This window comes from Amblyomma mixtum, chromosome 8 (assembly GCF_055824585.1).
Source record: "Amblyomma mixtum isolate Tamu chromosome 8, ASM5582458v1, whole genome shotgun sequence".
Lineage (NCBI taxonomy): Eukaryota > Metazoa > Arthropoda > Arachnida > Ixodida > Ixodidae > Amblyomma > Amblyomma mixtum.
The window spans coordinates 29,675,027-29,691,851 of record NC_143019.1 but is presented as its reverse complement, the minus strand read 5'-3'; the positions used below and the strand labels follow the sequence as shown (position 1 = coordinate 29,691,851).

At 47.0% G+C, this 16,825-nt stretch overlaps 2 protein-coding genes across 4 annotated transcripts; one reads left to right on the top strand and one right to left on the bottom strand.

Moving 5' to 3' along the window:
• Window positions 1–1,866: 1,866 nt before the first annotated feature.
• On the top strand, window positions 1,867–9,462 carry LOC149331869 (P2X purinoceptor 7-like). Of its 3 annotated transcripts, XR_016285119.1 has the most exons (5): window positions 1,867–2,320; window positions 2,403–2,612; window positions 3,477–3,627; window positions 4,166–8,319; window positions 8,921–9,462. XR_016285119.1 is itself a non-coding variant. In XM_089556908.1 (4 exons), the coding sequence occupies exons 1-3, from the start codon at window positions 2,142–2,144 to the stop codon at window positions 3,625–3,627; spliced, it is 540 nt and encodes a 179-aa protein (XP_089413034.1). In that variant the 5' UTR covers window positions 1,867–2,141; the 3' UTR covers window positions 7,958–8,542. The 3 variants fall into 3 exon arrangements, 2 of the variants coding, with proteins under 2 accessions (XP_089413034.1, XP_089413033.1); XM_089556908.1 differs by lacking the exon at window positions 8,921–9,462 and having other exon boundaries at window positions 7,958–8,542; XM_089556907.1 differs by lacking the exon at window positions 8,921–9,462 and having other exon boundaries at window positions 4,166–8,542.
• Window positions 3,863–11,933, bottom strand: LOC149331868 (uncharacterized). Its single transcript, XM_089557422.1, has 12 exons — window positions 11,198–11,933; window positions 10,566–10,830; window positions 10,336–10,486; window positions 10,191–10,241; window positions 9,338–9,400; window positions 8,817–9,192; window positions 7,491–7,655; window positions 6,236–6,422; window positions 5,859–6,101; window positions 5,425–5,596; window positions 4,412–4,557; window positions 3,863–4,291 (listed from the first exon to the last, which is right to left on the bottom strand). Exons 1-12 carry the CDS (start codon window positions 11,543–11,545, stop codon window positions 4,116–4,118), a joined length of 2,343 nt encoding a protein of 780 aa, XP_089413548.1. The 5' UTR covers window positions 11,546–11,933; the 3' UTR covers window positions 3,863–4,115.
• Window positions 11,934–16,825: the final 4,892 nt, after the last annotated feature.

Below are 16,825 nucleotides of genomic sequence, written 5' to 3'. Positions count from 1 at the left end.
GGCCAGATGTGGGCTCATCGTGGCAGGCGAAAAGAACGTCAGCTCGGAGATCGGCTGGAATGACCAGAAGGTAAGGTCTATCGTTGCCTCTCGAGTTCTTCTTGTACAAGAGGCCTTGCAGCAAACAGAAGGAGCCAAGACGTCGAGAGAAGTGGCGAGGTATAGCCGTATCGCTACCTTCAAGGCGGTCAATGAGAGGGCGAAGTTCCGAGTCCGCCCTCTGCCGGGTCAGTAGGTCGGAGGCGGTGAGCGTACCAAGGAATCCGCTGTCGTCATCGGGCGCTGCGTCGCCAGGATCAACTGGTGCGCGCGACAGTGTGTCGGCATCTTCGTGTCTGCGGCCGGACTTGTAGACAATAGTGATGTCAAATTCCTGGAGCCGTAAGCTCCAGCGTGCCAGGCGTCCAGATGGGTCTCGCAAATTTGCCAGCCAGCATAGGCAGTGGTGATCGGTTACGACTTTGAATGGGCGGCCGTATAGATAAGGGCGAAACTTCATGGTGGCCCACACCACCGCAAGACATTCTTTTTCAGACGTGGAGTAATTGCTCTCGGCGCGGGAGAGAGTACGGCTAGCATAGGCGATAACCCTCTCAAGGCCCTCTTGGTGTTGAACAAGGACAGCTCCAAGACCGATGTTACTGGCGTCGGTGTGAACCTCGGTATCGGCATCTTCGTCGAAGTGCGCAAGAACGGGAGATGTTTGAAGGCGCTGGCGGAGCGTAGAGAAAGCGGTCTGTTGCTCAGAGGTCCAGACAAAGGAGGTGGTATTCCTGGTGAGACGCGTCAACGGCTCGGCAATCGTGGAAAAGTCCGCAATAAAGCGCCGATAGTACGCACAGAGACCCAGGAAGCGCTGGACAGCTTTCTTGTCGGTTGGAACAGGAAAGCGCGCGACGGCGGCAGTCTTTTCGGGGTCTGGCCGCACTCCCTCAGCGCTCACAACGTGACCCAGAAATTTGAGCTCTTCGTAACCGAAATGACACTTCTGGGGCTTCAGGGTAAGGTCAGCCGAGCGGAGAGCGTCGAGGACAGCCCGCAGGCGCTGGAGATGTTGATCAAACGTTTCCGAAAAAACGACGACGTCGTCCAAGTAGACAAGACAGCTTTGCCACTTGAGGCCTGTGAGGACGGTGTCCATCATCCTTTGAAACGTAGCCGGGGCGGAGCACAAACCGAAAGGAAGCACTTTGAATTCATAGAGGCCATCTGGAGTCACAAAAGCGGTTTTTTCGCGGTCCCGTTCATCTACTTCAATTTGCCAATAACCGCTCTTCAAGTCAATAGATGAGAAGTACTTAGCGCGCCGTAATCTATCCAGCGAATCGTCAATGCGCGGCAACGGGTAGACGTCCTTTTTGGTCACACAGATCAGTTTGCGATAGTCGACACAAAACCGGAGAGTGCCATCCTTCTTCCTAACGAGGACGACAGGCGAAGACCACGGGCTTTGGGAAGGTTGAACAACGCCATCATCAAGCATTTCCTGAACCTGGGTTTGAATAACTGCCCGTTCTTTAGCAGAAACACGGTAAGGCTGCTGTCGTATAGGGCGAGCGTCGTCATAGGTGATGATGCGGTGCTGCGTGATGGGTGTTTGACGAACCTTCGAGGAAGAAGCGAAGCACGGCTTGTATTCCTTCAGCAGAAGCTCCAAAGCCAGTCGTTGTTCCCGAGGCAGGTGGCAGTTTATGTCGACGTTTTCAAGGGAGGGCTCGTCAGTGCCGGCTGCCGCGGAAGCAAAACAAACAGGAGTATCGATAAAAGGTTCGGCAGAAGCAATAGCGGTTCCTGCAAAAAGATGTCGGTACTCATTAGAAAAATTTGTGACCAGCACCGCAGACCGGCCACTACGAAGCGTTAAAGGGCAACTCCGGCGATTTTTCGGACATTTTAGGTTAATGGCTGTTTTGTGTTCCTAAGAATCTCCTTTAATGTGTACGGTACAAGGTTTTCAAAAGCAACCCTAAAATAATTTTTAAACAGCAAAAAACGCTAAAATCGAAACCGAAACCGCCAAACCGAAACCGGGGAGGTGCTTTCGTGCGGTATTGAGCGTGACGTCACCGGCGGGTTGGCCTGGTTGGCCGCGCTGCGAAGTCCGTGCAGATATCGCTACTACTCGGAGCCGCGCTGTCGATATGTCTGCAAGCGCGGAAAACAGCTTTTCTGAGACCAGCGAGTCTTTCGAAGAGGACTCATGCGACGATTTTGGACTGGACGATTCACCATTCAGGTATGACCCACCGCCGCGCGAGCCAGCCGAATCACACCACAGGCCGCATCACCTGCAGCATGGAGACGGTCTGAACTCGGAGAAGTAAGTACTTGAGTCATCTCTCGTGCATGCATTTGTGACACAATCGTCTGAACAAAAGTTAATGTGATGCTCCCGCTGACAGCTGTTCGTGTGGCGAGTGCCGGCCGACCCAGTCTGATGAAGGAATCTGCTGCCAGAACGTTGCCGCGGTGCACAATGTCCTTACAGGGGCATGCATCACCAGCAGTCCTCTGTTTGCGAAGCTTTGTCTCGACGGCGAGCTTTTGGAAGTGAACTCACGCCAGCTGCAGTTCTACAACCCAACATACTTTGAGCACGCTGACCAAAACAGGTGGGCGTATTGCTACCTCTTCGAGGCGGCAGTGCGATTATTTCGCGAGCTTCTCAATTTTTTTAGTGACACATTACGAAATTCGCGACGCATGAAGCAATGTGCTTATTGTGCATCACTTTACGTTTAGCTACTCTGATTTATGCCTGTGAGCTGTGCTGGTGGATGGAGGTTTGTGACATACCGCAGCGCGGGCCTTTTTGTACGCGCCAGTCGATTTCTCTCAACAATCGGGAGTAAATGTAATTTTGCTATGAAAAGGCTCATGTTCTTGTCTGGAGCAATGTTTTGAGCGGCCGATTTCTTTCACGTTGAAGAGAATAATTGACCCGTTTTCTGCCAGCTGTGAGTGCATTTTATTTATTTTGATTAGATTTATTGGGGTTTCAACGTCCCATAGTGACTCAGGCTATGAGGGACGCCGTTGTGAAGGGCTTTGGAAATTTCGGCCACCTGGGGTTCTCTAACGTGCACTGACATCGCACAGTACATGGGCCTCTAGTATTTTGCCTCCATCGAAATTCGATCGCCGCGGCCGGGATCGAACCCGCGTCTTTCTGGCCAGCAGCCGAGCGCCGTAATCACTGAGCCACAGCGGCGGGTATTTTTATTTATTTTATTTACAAATACTGCAGGCAGCAGCGCTGTTCAAGGAGGAGAGGAATTACATGCATTGCAGCAACAGTTCGGCAAACATATTTCCATTTGAGCATTCAACAACAGATGAAGGCAAACAGTGCCACCGATGTGTTGAGGGAAAAGTATGAATTCTGCATAGAAGTAAGGGCAAACTCTGATAAAAAAAAAGTGGAACTGACGGTGCATTCACCATCATGCATTTGCTTACTGCAGTTTTCATTTCAGGAAGTTGAGGTATACAGCCTATAGGCTGTTCGTATGGTGGGTGTGGGGCCACTTGGGCAAGAAAAATCGGCAGCCCCTTCCTGGTTGTGCACTAGGAAAAATCAGGAAGGCATTTCCAAGCACACACTATCAGACCTTCTCATGGGAATAGGTGAGTAAAGCTTGCACATTGTTCATGCATAAGCAGCTGTGTTGAGCCTTAGTCTTGGCTTTATTTGTTTTTGAAGTGTGTGCAACAGGAATTCACATTTGCACTTCCCATGCAACACAGCAGCAATGTGACTCAGGTTTTTAATCCATGTCAGCATATGGAATGTTATAGGGAAAAAGTTAGCAAATGTGTGTGACAGAGTGGGAAAAGGAGTAGAAGGATAAAAAGCCAGGACTCCATGGGCATAGTCTTGCAATGGTTTATTCACAGAAATTAAACTGCAGGCAATGCACGGAGAATACTTTTCAAGGTTGCAACCACAGCTGTCATCTGTGCGTGCACAGGTTTGAATCATAGCATTGGAGAGAAGTGCCTGTTTTTTGTTTAAAACAGGTTACCAAAGCAACAGCTACGCAAAAAAAAAAATGAAAAGCACGTAATTCTCTGATCATGCATTCCGTACTCTGGCCACCTTGCCAGCTAAGTTTTCAAAGCCCGAAACGTGAGTGGTGCTTCTTCAGTGCTTCTTCTTTCGTAGGTTTTAGGCCATACTTCGCCGCAAGTGTGTCATGTTGGCGATGCGAAGCAGCATCCTCAGCTGCAGAGTATGACGGCCACATGTTGAGGCATTCCAGCACGGCATTGATGAGAACAGGCACGTATCCTGGGGAAGAAATGAAATCTAACATGAATGAGGAATCTTAATCCTCCAAGCATTATAAGCCTTCACTTTGTAAAGAAATGAGTGGCGAAAACTATGTGTGCCTTTGACTGTGGTACCTACCATAGCTTGTTGGCTCCTTCACATACACCACCGTCCATTCCTTTTCTCCTCTAGAAAATTTTTGTGAGCACTTGGGAGCCCCATCGCCATCACAGACCACAGCTCTGTCACTGTTGTGATTGTAGTGTATTGCAGCAATTCGTGTTCTGCGTACAAATGGGCACAGAGCAGTGTTCTTGTTAACAGACAATCACTGCACTTTCAGAAAAAATTACTGACATTTCACAAATGTTTGCCTTTTCCTTCAAGGAAATATGCATTTCCTAAACTGCTGTACTTTGTGAAGACAATGACATGAACAAGGCCACTAATGTGAAAGTAAGGGTGCTACTACATGGCAAACGTGTTGCCTACACTAAAGGTTTTTGCTGTGTGGCAGCAGCATGCAACTCACATTGAAGGCCACTGAGGCAATGTGTAGAAAGGGCTGTTATGGCAGTGCTTCGAGCACCATCCACAAGCCAAGCAGATTTGTGCCTGCATGGAAAAAGCCTCTCATAGAGTAGGGCTATTGTGAATGCACAGAAGTGTCATAGCACGCTCCCCTTTTTAACGATTACAGAAGGAACCACTAGCTGTCACGGGGTTTAATTGTTCTCATAGATAGGTGCAGTACTACAAAAATATTGAGGCAACCGAATCACAACTTTGTTGGGGTTCTGTTGTTTTTCTTCATTAGCAGCTGAACCTAAATATATTTAAAGACCTACATTGCAGAATTTTAGTTCTCTTTATCTGAGACGCAGTTCTCATCCCTCAGAACACAATAGATTACAGCCTATCAGAATATATTTCTTTTCTACATTAATAGCGGTGCCAACCCTCACTGCAACTGATCTGGATTAGCAGCATTGGTTGCGTATCCTATTACACTGCATCTGTGAATTTGATCCCATTACTTTTCTCATTCTGCTGCTGCATCGCCTATGGAGGGCTTCTACTGGTTTGGAAGTATGTGATTGGTACGACTAACACAGTGAAATACAACTGGGAATACATTTATGTAACATTACCTGGATAGCATTCCCTCATACGTGAACTTGCTGCTCTTTGGTGCGAAATGTATGAGCAAACCATGGAAGGATTCAAGTCCATACGTTTGTGCATTGTTTGAAGCATGCACAATGTCACGTAGGAAGTGTGGCGCTGCCAAAATCTCCTTTAGTTTCTGAAATGTGGGTGACCCTGAAAGTAAAGGTAAGAAATTTTAGCTTGCAGGGTAAATAAATATGTGAAGCATGCAGAGAATGGCTCTTTAAAATACTATGCCCTGAAGGTAGTACTGAAGTGAAAACAAGAACAAAGTGGAAAAGCAGAAATTAAATGGGAGTGCACCGAATTTTGGTGAAAGAGTATGGGAGTAGTGCAACTTTACAGCAGTGATTAGTTTTCACATTGTTTCAGCAGATGTAAAAAGAAGAGTTTATTTCAGAGTTCAATACCGTACCTTCAATGATCCAGTCGCGTGGTTCCACTTCACCATGAAAACATGAAGGGTGGAGTGGATTTGGATGCTGATGAACATTGACGATATGCCTGAGAATGGACAGCCACCTTGCACGAAAAAGTTCTTCTTTGCCGTCGCTGGTAACGGCACACCAGTAAAGGTGTCGAACTATGGTTCGTCTCCATCCCAGCACTATCTCGTGCTGTCTTGCACGTCCTAGTGCAGCTATCTTCTTTTTCAGTCCTTTAAGAGAGGGTTCATTTTTATATGAGGTACATATCAGAAAATACTTTTCTATGTGAAGTGTTGTTGGTGTTTCAGTGTGGCTAATTAGAAATAGTATTTCAAGCTACACTGAAGATGTTATTGAGATTTACCTTTTGCTATGTGCCAGACATCAAAGAGGTGGCTTATTGAGGGATGGGAGCTTTTCAGGAACGACTTGACTTCGGTGTGCCGATCAGTGGTGATGCTTGAAATCACCACACCTTGTTTAACGAGGTAATCCAGCCCTCTCTCCAAGCCTGTTTTCTCCATCTTGTTACTGGACGCAACTTCAGTGGACTGCAATAATAATGCAAAAGTACTTTGTGAACCTGAAAGAGAGATGCTGTTTTCCAGGTCGAAAACATGCCCAGAAAGAGCTGTGCATGCATATGTGATGCAAATGGTTTATGATGGCATATGATAACCAATTCTATTGAAATGGTTATCATATGCTATCATAATAAATCTGCCAGTAAGAATTTTGTGCCATTGCTGAGTAGGTCAATAGGTTGCTTCGGTCTTCTCAGACCAGAACAAACTTAAAGGAGTATACAGACATCGTATTTTGGTGGCATGTTTGCTTCTCTATAATGATGCGTAAGAAACTACTATGCATGAAACACTATGCGGTATTCGGCTACGATGGCTAAATAATTTATATTTCAACAGCCGACCGATGGCTATGACGTCTAAGAGGGGTTACATGTCACGCGAGGCATGGGAAAACTGTGATATAATCGCTGCTTCATCGCATTAATTCACTACAGTGCTGAAGCCAGCCTTCCTCAAGAGCCGGAATGACAACATATGTAGAAGCGCCGATTATTGCAGTTTTTCATGCATCACCTATATTACTCTCTTTGACATCATAGCCATCGTTCGACTGTTGAAACCGAAACAGCATGAGAAATAAGTTCGATTATAAATTATTTATCAGTCGAAGAGGTACACCACGTGGCAATCCATGTATAATAAGGCCTTACGCCTCATTACAAATAAGAAAACGTGTACCCAAAAGTTAGGTGTCTACAATGCTTTGAGAACCTTGATATATGGCTGTGTATGGGAATTTGAGTCTTCTTTCGTAATTAAGGATCAAAATAAAATTCAGACCTTAAGGCATGCTCAATAGCTTAAGGGAAGAAGTTGGGATCAGCCCAATGCTCATAAAAAAACTTGTGTTTATACTGCTTTTCAATGTGCAAGGAATGCAGTGTGTAAATTAGCGGATGAAAAGCAATGCGTCTCCTGCATTCACAATCACTGGCATAGATAAACCAACCGTAGCCTAATAAAATGAAAACATCCGGTGAAGATGCTCGGTTCATTTGAAGAATGGCACCAAAATATAAAAGCAAGCTCTACCTTGACAAGTTCGAAGTGCAGGACTTTGTTGAGGGTGGTGTCCATAAGTGTGTATGTCCCAAAGTCTGCAGAATGGCCTGGTGTGTCGCATCTGCCATCGCCGGATAAGCAGCGTGGCTGGCCTTTGATTTCATTAATCAGTCTTTCTTGTTCAGAGGTCCATACCTAAAAGGCAAGAAGAGTCCATTGCTAGATGCACTGTGCAGTAATGAACGTAAACAGAGCATATCTGGAGCATTTCTGCCAGAATCCAAATAAGGATATCATTCAATCGATCGATGAATGAGTCTGACAAATCTGCTAAGGCTCTCACATGCACATGCAAACTGAGGAATAGGCTATTGTATTTATACTTCTCCAGCGGCAAAATGCCTCGACGCACTCAATGATTGAAGGGAACTTTGTCATGTACGATAATTTGACCACATATTTTTACGCTGATGGTTTTGTATGATTTTTTTTTTCAGGTGCTGCATGTTAGTGCACTTTTTATTATAGCCAGTATTGATGATCCTGAAGACGAGGAAGAAGGGGCAGAAAAATACCAACAGTAAAGAAGAGGAAGCGCGCGTGTGTGTGGACTATCGAGGAGAAGAGGAGAAAGAAAATCGAACATTGGAGGGTGTGAGATCATGTGAGGAAGGCATGGCATGTATCATGATGAGTCTCATCCGTGGAGACCGAGACCGCAAATATGGTGACCTTAGACCCGTGACGACTGGTTGTTCCCGAGAATTAGACTCCGAGGCTGGCATGACAGACGCCATTGGCAGCTCAAGAAAAGGGCGAGATATATTGGAAGCGGTCAGCGGACCTCGAACGAGTGCTTGTGAGTTCCTTTTTGGAGGACTACTTCAATGCGAGTGACCCCGGAAAACTGTTTCGCGAGTTTACGTTGTTGCAATGTGTGCGGGAAGTGAGCTTTTCATGTACTTATCATACGACATCCGTCGTTGACTCTCTAGAGGTGTGTCAAAGCTTGTTGTGTGACCTTGTGGTGCCTTGCATTTGGCTTCCTTGTTCAGTATATAAAATGTCCCTTCTGTGTTCTTGCTCTGCACTCTCACCACAAGCAGTGTGGGCCCACTCGATAGCTTGAGGACAGTAACATCTCACAATTATCCTTAAAATATTTATTTTATTTTGTCTTCCGAGGCTTCCTCTTACTTGCACTCTAATGATAAGTTGCTTTTGCTCTATTAAAATCCTGTGGTTCATGCCTGTATGCTTTTAAGTAGCTGAATAGATGTTAGTGTGAATTATGTGCACAACAATTCGATTTAAACTGCAGCATTAGAGATTACAACTATCAATAGTAACACAAACCTTCTTCACAGCAGGTAGGAGGTAACAGCGCTGAAATTGAAAGTACTGCGTCTTCTGTAAGGCCTGCACACCCATAATTGACATCATTCTGATCACTTTTGTAGGGCTGCTGCCAGAAAATAGAATGGCCGAACAGAAGAGCACGTTGCCCAAAGGCTTATTGTTGACCATCGGCTGGCTCTGCCACTTTGACGTGTGGGCATTCACACAGGTGATGGTCGCTGTAATCATCGTCCCTGCTGTGGTGATGTCAACACTGGAGTCTGCAGCTCCACATATACGGCAGATTTGCAGAAGTTCTTCTAGATTCGTATGAAACACAATGTACTTTCTTTCGGCGACTTTGTCTCCTGGCAGCACATCTGCTGGAAGTACCCTGCATAAATATTTGTAAACACATTTATTCCTTTTTTTATTTGCACCTTTCAACAGAACGACTTCACTGAGAAGCAGACTTTATGATGAATAGCAACAGAGCTGGAGGCTTGATAAAAAAAGCCGGAAAAATGCAGTACACTTACTCGGAATCACTGTCATCTGCTACTGTTTCGTCACAAACATATGAGGATGCGTTGGTGCAGTCACTGCAATTTAGAAAGTTCATTACTCCAAAATGCAGACTAGAAAGATAGAATCTGCTTGCATCTTTTTTTCTATTCAGATACATATGGCGTATAACGCACTCTGGGAGTGTTACCGTGATATAAAGTAGGACACATTCATTATAACAGCAAAAGCCAAGGCCTGTAAAATGAGCTATACGCATAGCTAACGACGTGCTGTTCAAGTCATGCTAGCGTATTTCACACTCATGCTATACAATATGCGCCACAGTATTCCTGTCTGCCAGTCCATGTTATCTTCAATATGACTTTTTTGTTATCATATTGTGCAGGTGAGGAAGAAAAACCAAACTAGAAAATTAGACGTGTCGAGTAAAACAGGCACTCTATGATGTTGATTTCCCAGCACTGTTAACAGCAGTCAAGCACTTTTCAAACGTGGGGTGCTACCTGTGTGCTATACACATCAAATGTAATTAAGCTAAACAAGTGGATGAAACCAAACTTGGTCATAGGTTATGTACAGTCGGGGACTAAAGTCTGTGGACCACGTATTCCTCAAACGAAGCCGATAGCTCTACTATTAGTCGACGGCTGGAGACCACACTTGTGGAGATGAAAGAACAAAATTTTGACTTTTACCTCCCCAAGTGTGGTCTGCAGCTGCCTGCTAATAGCAGAGCTATTGTCTTCGCTTGAGCAACACGTGGTCCACACACTTTTGTCCTCGACTGTACATGTCTACAGTGTGCACACCTCAGTAATTTGATTAACGAAGAAAATGAAAATGTGTAAATATCTTAGTCCTTACACATCATCATCTGATCCATCAGAGTCACTGGGATCACTCAGGTAAGCAGCCCTGTAAAGAAATGTTGCAAGGACATGTCATAACACTCTAATAAAATGAAGAGAACTCATCATCCATGTTTCACAGTCCAGCACAAGCAACATACATGAAATTGTCAAAAGCTGGGGCCTCAATGCTTGGTCTAGGAGATGAGATCAGCTGCCTGGACTCTTCAAATACCTCTGCAGCATCAGAATGCAATGGGTGTTCTGTCTGCTCATCAGCATTCAGAAAATTAGCTGCATCCACCTGAATCCCTGTACATAAATAAAAAAAAATTGTTCGAGCAAAAATGACTTCCACACTTTCCATTGCTTGCTGCAGTATTGCACTCACCAACAGACACTGTTTCAGGGCGTGTTTGCACAGCTCTTGACCTGTATGGCCTGTAGCATACTTGCACAGCTTTCGTCTCGCTTGGCCTGCAGCATGCTTGCACACCAAACTCACGTCTTTGAGGCGATCTGGCATTTACGCCAGATGCTGCTATATTGTCAGCATCACACGTGTCAGTACTGTCATGGTAGGTGGGATCCATGTTTCTGCTGCAGCTTGCAACCTGATCGCGTAGCTGCGCTTCTTTGAGAGCCTCCTGGACCAACTGTGCAAAAACGGAAAGTAGTGATAGGACGCTAACAATTTGCGAAATAAACCAGTATGCATGTAAGTACAATGGCAAACAAAACCAAGGGATGTACATTTAGCTTTTTTCTTAAACTAGTGTAAAGTAAATGAAAATAACGCTTGGGCACTAAGTCCACGCAGCCATGGTAAACAGTTTAATTATGCACGATTAGCAGACGCTACGCATGCAGCGGTTCCGCAACTGAATTTTTCTTTCGGCTCCTCGCGGTAGCCTGCACCGATATCAGCGCGCGGCATCTAAAATATAATTTCCCGCGGTGTGCTGTTGCCGAGTGGTCATTACTCATTCAATTAAAAATGAATTCGAGCTTTTTTTAGCTTACCGTGGTCCGCTTCCTTTTGACGGCCGCGCTTCGTTCAGCTGGCCGCTGCGATGGGCGGTTGTACTCGAACAACGTTGGCACAGAGCCAGCCTTCAAGCGCCGGTTGAACGAAGCCTTAGCGAGTCCAAAGCTCTCTCTGAGGTACACGCTGTCTTCATAGCAATCTGGCGCGAAATGTTCCGAGCACAAGCGGGTATGCTTACTCGGAGACCAGTTGACACGGCGGACAGCTCTCACCCACTTGTCGCAAAGGTTCTTATCGCCAGGAAACCTATGGTAGACCACGCCCGTTGTCACAGATGAAGAATTTGTGCACCCCACAGCACAACAGAAATTGCCGTGACCCATCACTCTGGCGTACACAAGCACGTTGAGATGGCGCGAAATTGCACAGGTAGTCGAAATAATTCCGGAGACTACGGCACCTCTTTCTTCTTTCACTGCTTCCTTTACCCCTTTCCTTACGTCGCGGTTCGCGTGTCTGTTACAGCTTACTTTCCTGAAAACCAATTTTCAGTTTTCCCCTGCACTGCCAACGCCAGCGCACGCCCGACCAGGTTGACACGCCGAACCGCCGGTGACGTCACAGTACAGGGTGGCCTGTAGAATTTGCTTGATCAATGGGTGCCGCTCGCGTCGAGGAGCGCTTGTCTTCAAAATTCGCTTGCGGGAAAACTACGTCGCTTTCAGGTGCGAAATTTTACATGCGACATCAGGCTGCCATAAAGAATGCAGGCATAAAATTTCATTTCGATCGATGAACATCGAAAAATCGCCGGAGTTGCCCTTTAATAGACTGCGAGCGGCACAGATGCCTTGAGTAATACCCCTGCCACACGGCAAATTTAATGTCATTCCCATCGAATGACATTCGTTCAAAACGACATTAGTTTGCTGCCACACGAGAAAATCTAATGTCATTCGATGAAAACGACATTAGGTATCGAATGAGTTCCCTGAACACATTCGCCTGCGACGTCCGAGCTAATGTGTTCCCTCGACACCAGAAGCTTGGTGAGAATATACACCGAAAAACACGATTACAAAAACGTCACAAGCACTGTAATATTTCCGCGTCCCTACGATTGTGCTGTCGTTCATTTATGTATATAAAAATGCCAAATAGAATTGGAAAAAAATAAAACTCACTCTCGCTACCAGCCTTGCGTGGTTAACATTCACAACATGGCGACGCCCAGCTCACCCGCTTCGGACTGAATACTGCGTCGCCGCTGCATTTTTCGACGCGATAGCTTGCTCTAAACGGTTGTATTCGCTTTTATTTTGTGCATTCTCATCCCTCCGTAACAATATAGGTTTGAAATATCAGCCGCTTTTGAGATAAATTTCAGAATTTCTTGATGCTAGGCTTAACTATGCACGGCGTACACTGTCGTCATAGCAACGACCCCGAGCGAAGTATTTCTCCAACTTTGCACTAGAATCTACATTTTCATTTCATCCAATTGATTTACATTAAAAAAAAACAAAGCCTTTGAATGCATTCATTACTGCCGTTAATAAAAGAGAAAAACGTTTTTTCGGCACTGAGTTCAGGAGGTTTGACTCGCTATCGTCTAGATGGCGCCACAGTATGTTATGCTTCTCGCGCGCTACGCTAGTCACACCCAACCACCGTGCTCCCTACTAAAACTGTTGTGAGGAGGGGCGGCAGTGCGCGCAAGGTGCGCCTGTAGCATGCGCAAAGCTTTTGCGGACGCACAGCTAATACTGTCTAATTCCACCATAGAGAGCATTTCACAATATGACGTCCGCCATTTGCCTGCCGCCGCTGGCTGAGGTTTGGCTTGGCTTGGACTTGTGGTGGATAGCAGTGATCAACACGTTATTGAAATCAACGTTTTTAGATCCCTCGCACAGCGCGCCTATCTAAATACGTTGATTAAAATGAGGATGAAGATTTTAGAATCGCTTTCCATTAGCAAAGCAATACTTTTTGCAACGTATTGAAGCATACATCGAAATTTTTGTATGCTGTACTCACTGTACTCTCTTTCCATCGCAATCGCCATCATTTGCAAATGACATTAGTTTTTGCCGTGTAGCAGCGCGCAGAAAAAATGACATTAAGTCGAACAAATGTCATTCGATGAGAATGACATTAAATTTGCCGTGTGGCAGGGGTATAAGCAGGAGTGAACAGTTAGCCTCGGCGACTGCTTCTGCGTCATGCAAGTCGTTGCAGGCGACTTCAACCAAAACACTGCTCCGTGGCGGCAACGTGACACTGTCTGCAGAAACACGAAGGGCGGCACTGCGGTGGCAAGAGTCGGCGAGGTGGGTGGCTTGACTGGTCGAAAAGCTGATGATTCGGTGGCGGAGGTCGATCACAGCACCATACTCCCGCAGGAAGTCAATGCCGATAATGAGATCGCGGGAGCAATTGCACAGAACTACACAACTGATGACGAACGTCATGAATCTGAACGCGAGCCGTGCAAATGCCCTTTGGGGTAACGAGATGACCACCGGCTGTACGAAGATGCACCACAGAACATGGAGTAAGCACTTTTTTCAGAAGAGTCGCCAATTTATCACTGATAATTGAATAGTCGGCCCCGGTGTCCACTAATGCACTGACTCTGTGACCGTCGAGAAGAACAGGTATGTCCAAAGAAACGGGGTTGTCTAGGTCGGATGACGGTGCCATCTGTTCACGGTCGGAACGTAGCGGCGGCGACGGGAGGTCTTCAGCGCAGCGACTCCCAGCGACCTCGCCCCCGAAGGTCGCCGGTCTCAGTTTTCCCGACGAGGGCTGGGCGAGCGACCCTGTGGTGCTCGCGAGGAGCTGTGGGGGTTCGGGGAAGAGCGCCTCGGAGACGATGAGCGCGGCTGATGCGGCGTGCGGGCTGAAATTCGCTGTTCCGCTAGGAAATCTTCAATGGCAGGGGGCCGATGGCCAAACCGGGGTCTGGGTGAATCGGCTCGAAAGCCCTGCAAACCGAGACGTCGATAAGAGCAGTTACGGTAGAGATGTCCTGGTTCTCCGCAGTGAAAGCAGAGTGGCCGGTTATCAGGTGTGCGCCAGATATCGGCCTTCCGCAAGGGCGCTCGGCGATCGTCGAAATACTGCACTGGTGGCACGGAGGACCGCGGCTCAGGAGGCGTTACCGGAAACGGTGGTGGCGAAACCGCAGCCGGGCGCCTCGCAATTTCAGCATAGGTGGGGCGGTGACATTCTCCTGGTAGAGGAGGTGTTTCGACAGCAGGAACCCTGAACGCCTGTTGCACTTCCTCGCGAACAAGAGCAGAAATCGAACCTAGCGCTGGCTGCGAAGGGCTGCAAAATTTCAGGACCTCTTCACGCACGATGGTGCGAATCAGTTCACGCAGATCGTCAGGGTGGCTCCCGGAGGTAGCAAACGATGCGTTGACAGCAGCAGCATGCACGGGCCGGTCGTAGGTCGCAGAACGTTGTTGCAGCACCTTTTCCATCGTTGTGGCCTCTGTAAGGAATGCAGCAACGGTCGATGGTGGGCTGCGCACGAGGCCTGCGAAAAGCTGCTCTTTGACGCCACGCATCAAATGCCGGAGTTTCTTGTCTTCCGGCATGGCCGGGTCAGCTCTTCTGAATAGGCGCGTCATGTCCTCGACGTACATCTGGACAGTTTCGTTCGGCAGCTGGATGCGAGATGTAACGTACTTGTTGACGAAGGGGGGCTTTAATAACAAGTGCGAAGACAGACAAGGCCACGCAAGCTGGGGCAGCAAGGGCGACAGATTCCACACGGCGCGAGCCCCTTCTTCGTCGTCGTCAGCAGCTATGCGCCACCTGGCAATGCTAGGTGGCAATATGTATGCAGTTTTAGCATCTTGTCAATGTATTAAAAGTGAACTTTCGTAAATATGAAATTAATTAATCCGAAATATATTTCAATCCTAACAAACGGGCAGTCCTTTTAAACGTCTTTGCACACTTCTAGCTGCCATGAACAGTCGAGTGCTCGAAATCGTGTTTCGGGAAATGGCATTTGCGTGTCGTCAATGTATTGGAAGTGTACTTCCGTAAATACGTAATTAATTCGTCCAAAGAACACTGAAATTCTAGCAAATTGGCAGTCCGCATTAGCATATTTGCAGCGCACTACAAGCTGTCGTTGAACAATCTAATGCTCAAAATCGAGTTTTGGGACACCGCATTTTGGTGCTGGCAATCTATTTAAAGTGTACTTTCGTAAATACGCAATTAATTCGTCTGAAGTATATTTAAATTCTAACAAATGGGTTGTCCGCGTAAACATATTTGCATTACACTTCAAGCTACCGTGGAACAATCTAGGGCTCGAAATGACGTTTCAGCGAAGAGTGAAAACTTTCCCTTTTTTGTCATCCTTTCGTTTATGGTAACTTCTAGCAGGAAGGTGATCACCACTTATACCCCTGCTACACGGGCGCTTCGAATGCCTTCCAGCCGAATGTCATCTAACGATGCTACACGTGTTCTGTCTAAGGGAGTGCTTGAAGATAATATTACGTCAATGAATATTAACCGCGTCAGCATGAAATTTCCCCGGGAGTGCGCCGATGAGGACGACTGCACTCATACTGTTGTTTACATCGCTTGTTTACATAACATAAAACGCAATCTGCGCTTTGGTTCTAATAAACAATCTGTTTTCTTTTTTACTGGTTGTACTCGTGATTGTTTACGCAGTGCTACAATGTGTGGGAAGCGATGACGCGATCGCACGCCTGAGAAAGCCGGGTTGTTGGCATCGCGCAGGACTGGCGCTTCTCGCTTCCCGGCTTTCTCCGACGTGGCCAGTACTTTTTTTTAAACTACTTTATCCAGAAGTATGTATGGCGACTGTTCGCTTTAACTGAAACGGCCTAACTTGTTATCCACAAGCTAGCGACGGCGACGACTGCTGCTGGCCGTAAAGCACGGCTCGGCAGTCTGGGTCACACCGGCGATTCCCGTTTATCGTACGCGTGCCCTGCGATGTAAGCAATAGTTGATTTCAGGTCACTGTTGCCAAAACTACACCTGGTGACCATTTGCATTCGCTAAAGCTTGTGATTCGCTCTTCACAACCGCCGAAATCACAGATCCAACCCTGCGAACTCGCTGGGCCTAGTCGTCGCGGAAGGGAACAGAGCCGTCGTCGATTGAAATTGATTTGGCAAGCGCTTATCGCTGGTGAGTGTTCAGGTATGCACACGTGAAATATAGCCGTTCGTTTCGCTCATTTAGAAGCGCGAGCATACACACACCGCCGCCTCATCACCGTGCTCTCGCTCAGCCGCCGACAAGGCTGACCGTCCGCCGACCGGATTCGTCGGTGTCGTTGGCCTGAAAAACGTGTCCCTCTAGAATCATATTATAGTAAACTAGATATTTCACTATAATTACATGCTGTTGTTCAGCGTGATATATACTGTCGTTGTCGGACTAGTGTGACCGCCGTCGTCGTCGTCGCTGTACACTGAAAACGAGCTGAGGCTTTCGAATGCGTTTCGAAAGCGTCGCGCAGCACCGCGGCAGTCCATCGAGTCCGAATGTCATTCCTATTCTCGAATGCCATTCCACTCAATGTCATTCGAACATTTCCGTGTGAGAACGTGATAGCATTATACCAGCAAAAGCGCCTTGGGTACTTCTGGGTC

Coding starts and splice junctions, on each gene's coding strand:
- LOC149331869 (XM_089556908.1), top strand. CDS start 2,142: ATGTCTGCAAGCGCGGAAAACAGCTTTTCTGAGACCAGCGAGTCTTTC. Junction 2,321..2,402: donor GACGGTCTGAACTCGGAGAA/GTAAGTACTTGA, acceptor TCCCGCTGACAG/CTGTTCGTGTGGCGAGTGCC. Junction 2,613..3,476: donor GAGCACGCTGACCAAAACAG/GTGGGCGTATTG, acceptor TTTTCATTTCAG/GAAGTTGAGGTATACAGCCT.
- LOC149331868 (XM_089557422.1), bottom strand. CDS start 11,545: ATGGGTCACGGCAATTTCTGTTGTGCTGTGGGGTGCACAAATTCTTCA. Junction 7,656..8,816: donor TCCTACCTGCTGTGAAGAAG/GTTTGTGTTACT, acceptor CTTGCCTTTTAG/GTATGGACCTCTGAACAAGA. Junction 4,292..4,411: donor GAAGGAGCCAACAAGCTATG/GTAGGTACCACA, acceptor TTTCTTCCCCAG/GATACGTGCCTGTTCTCATC.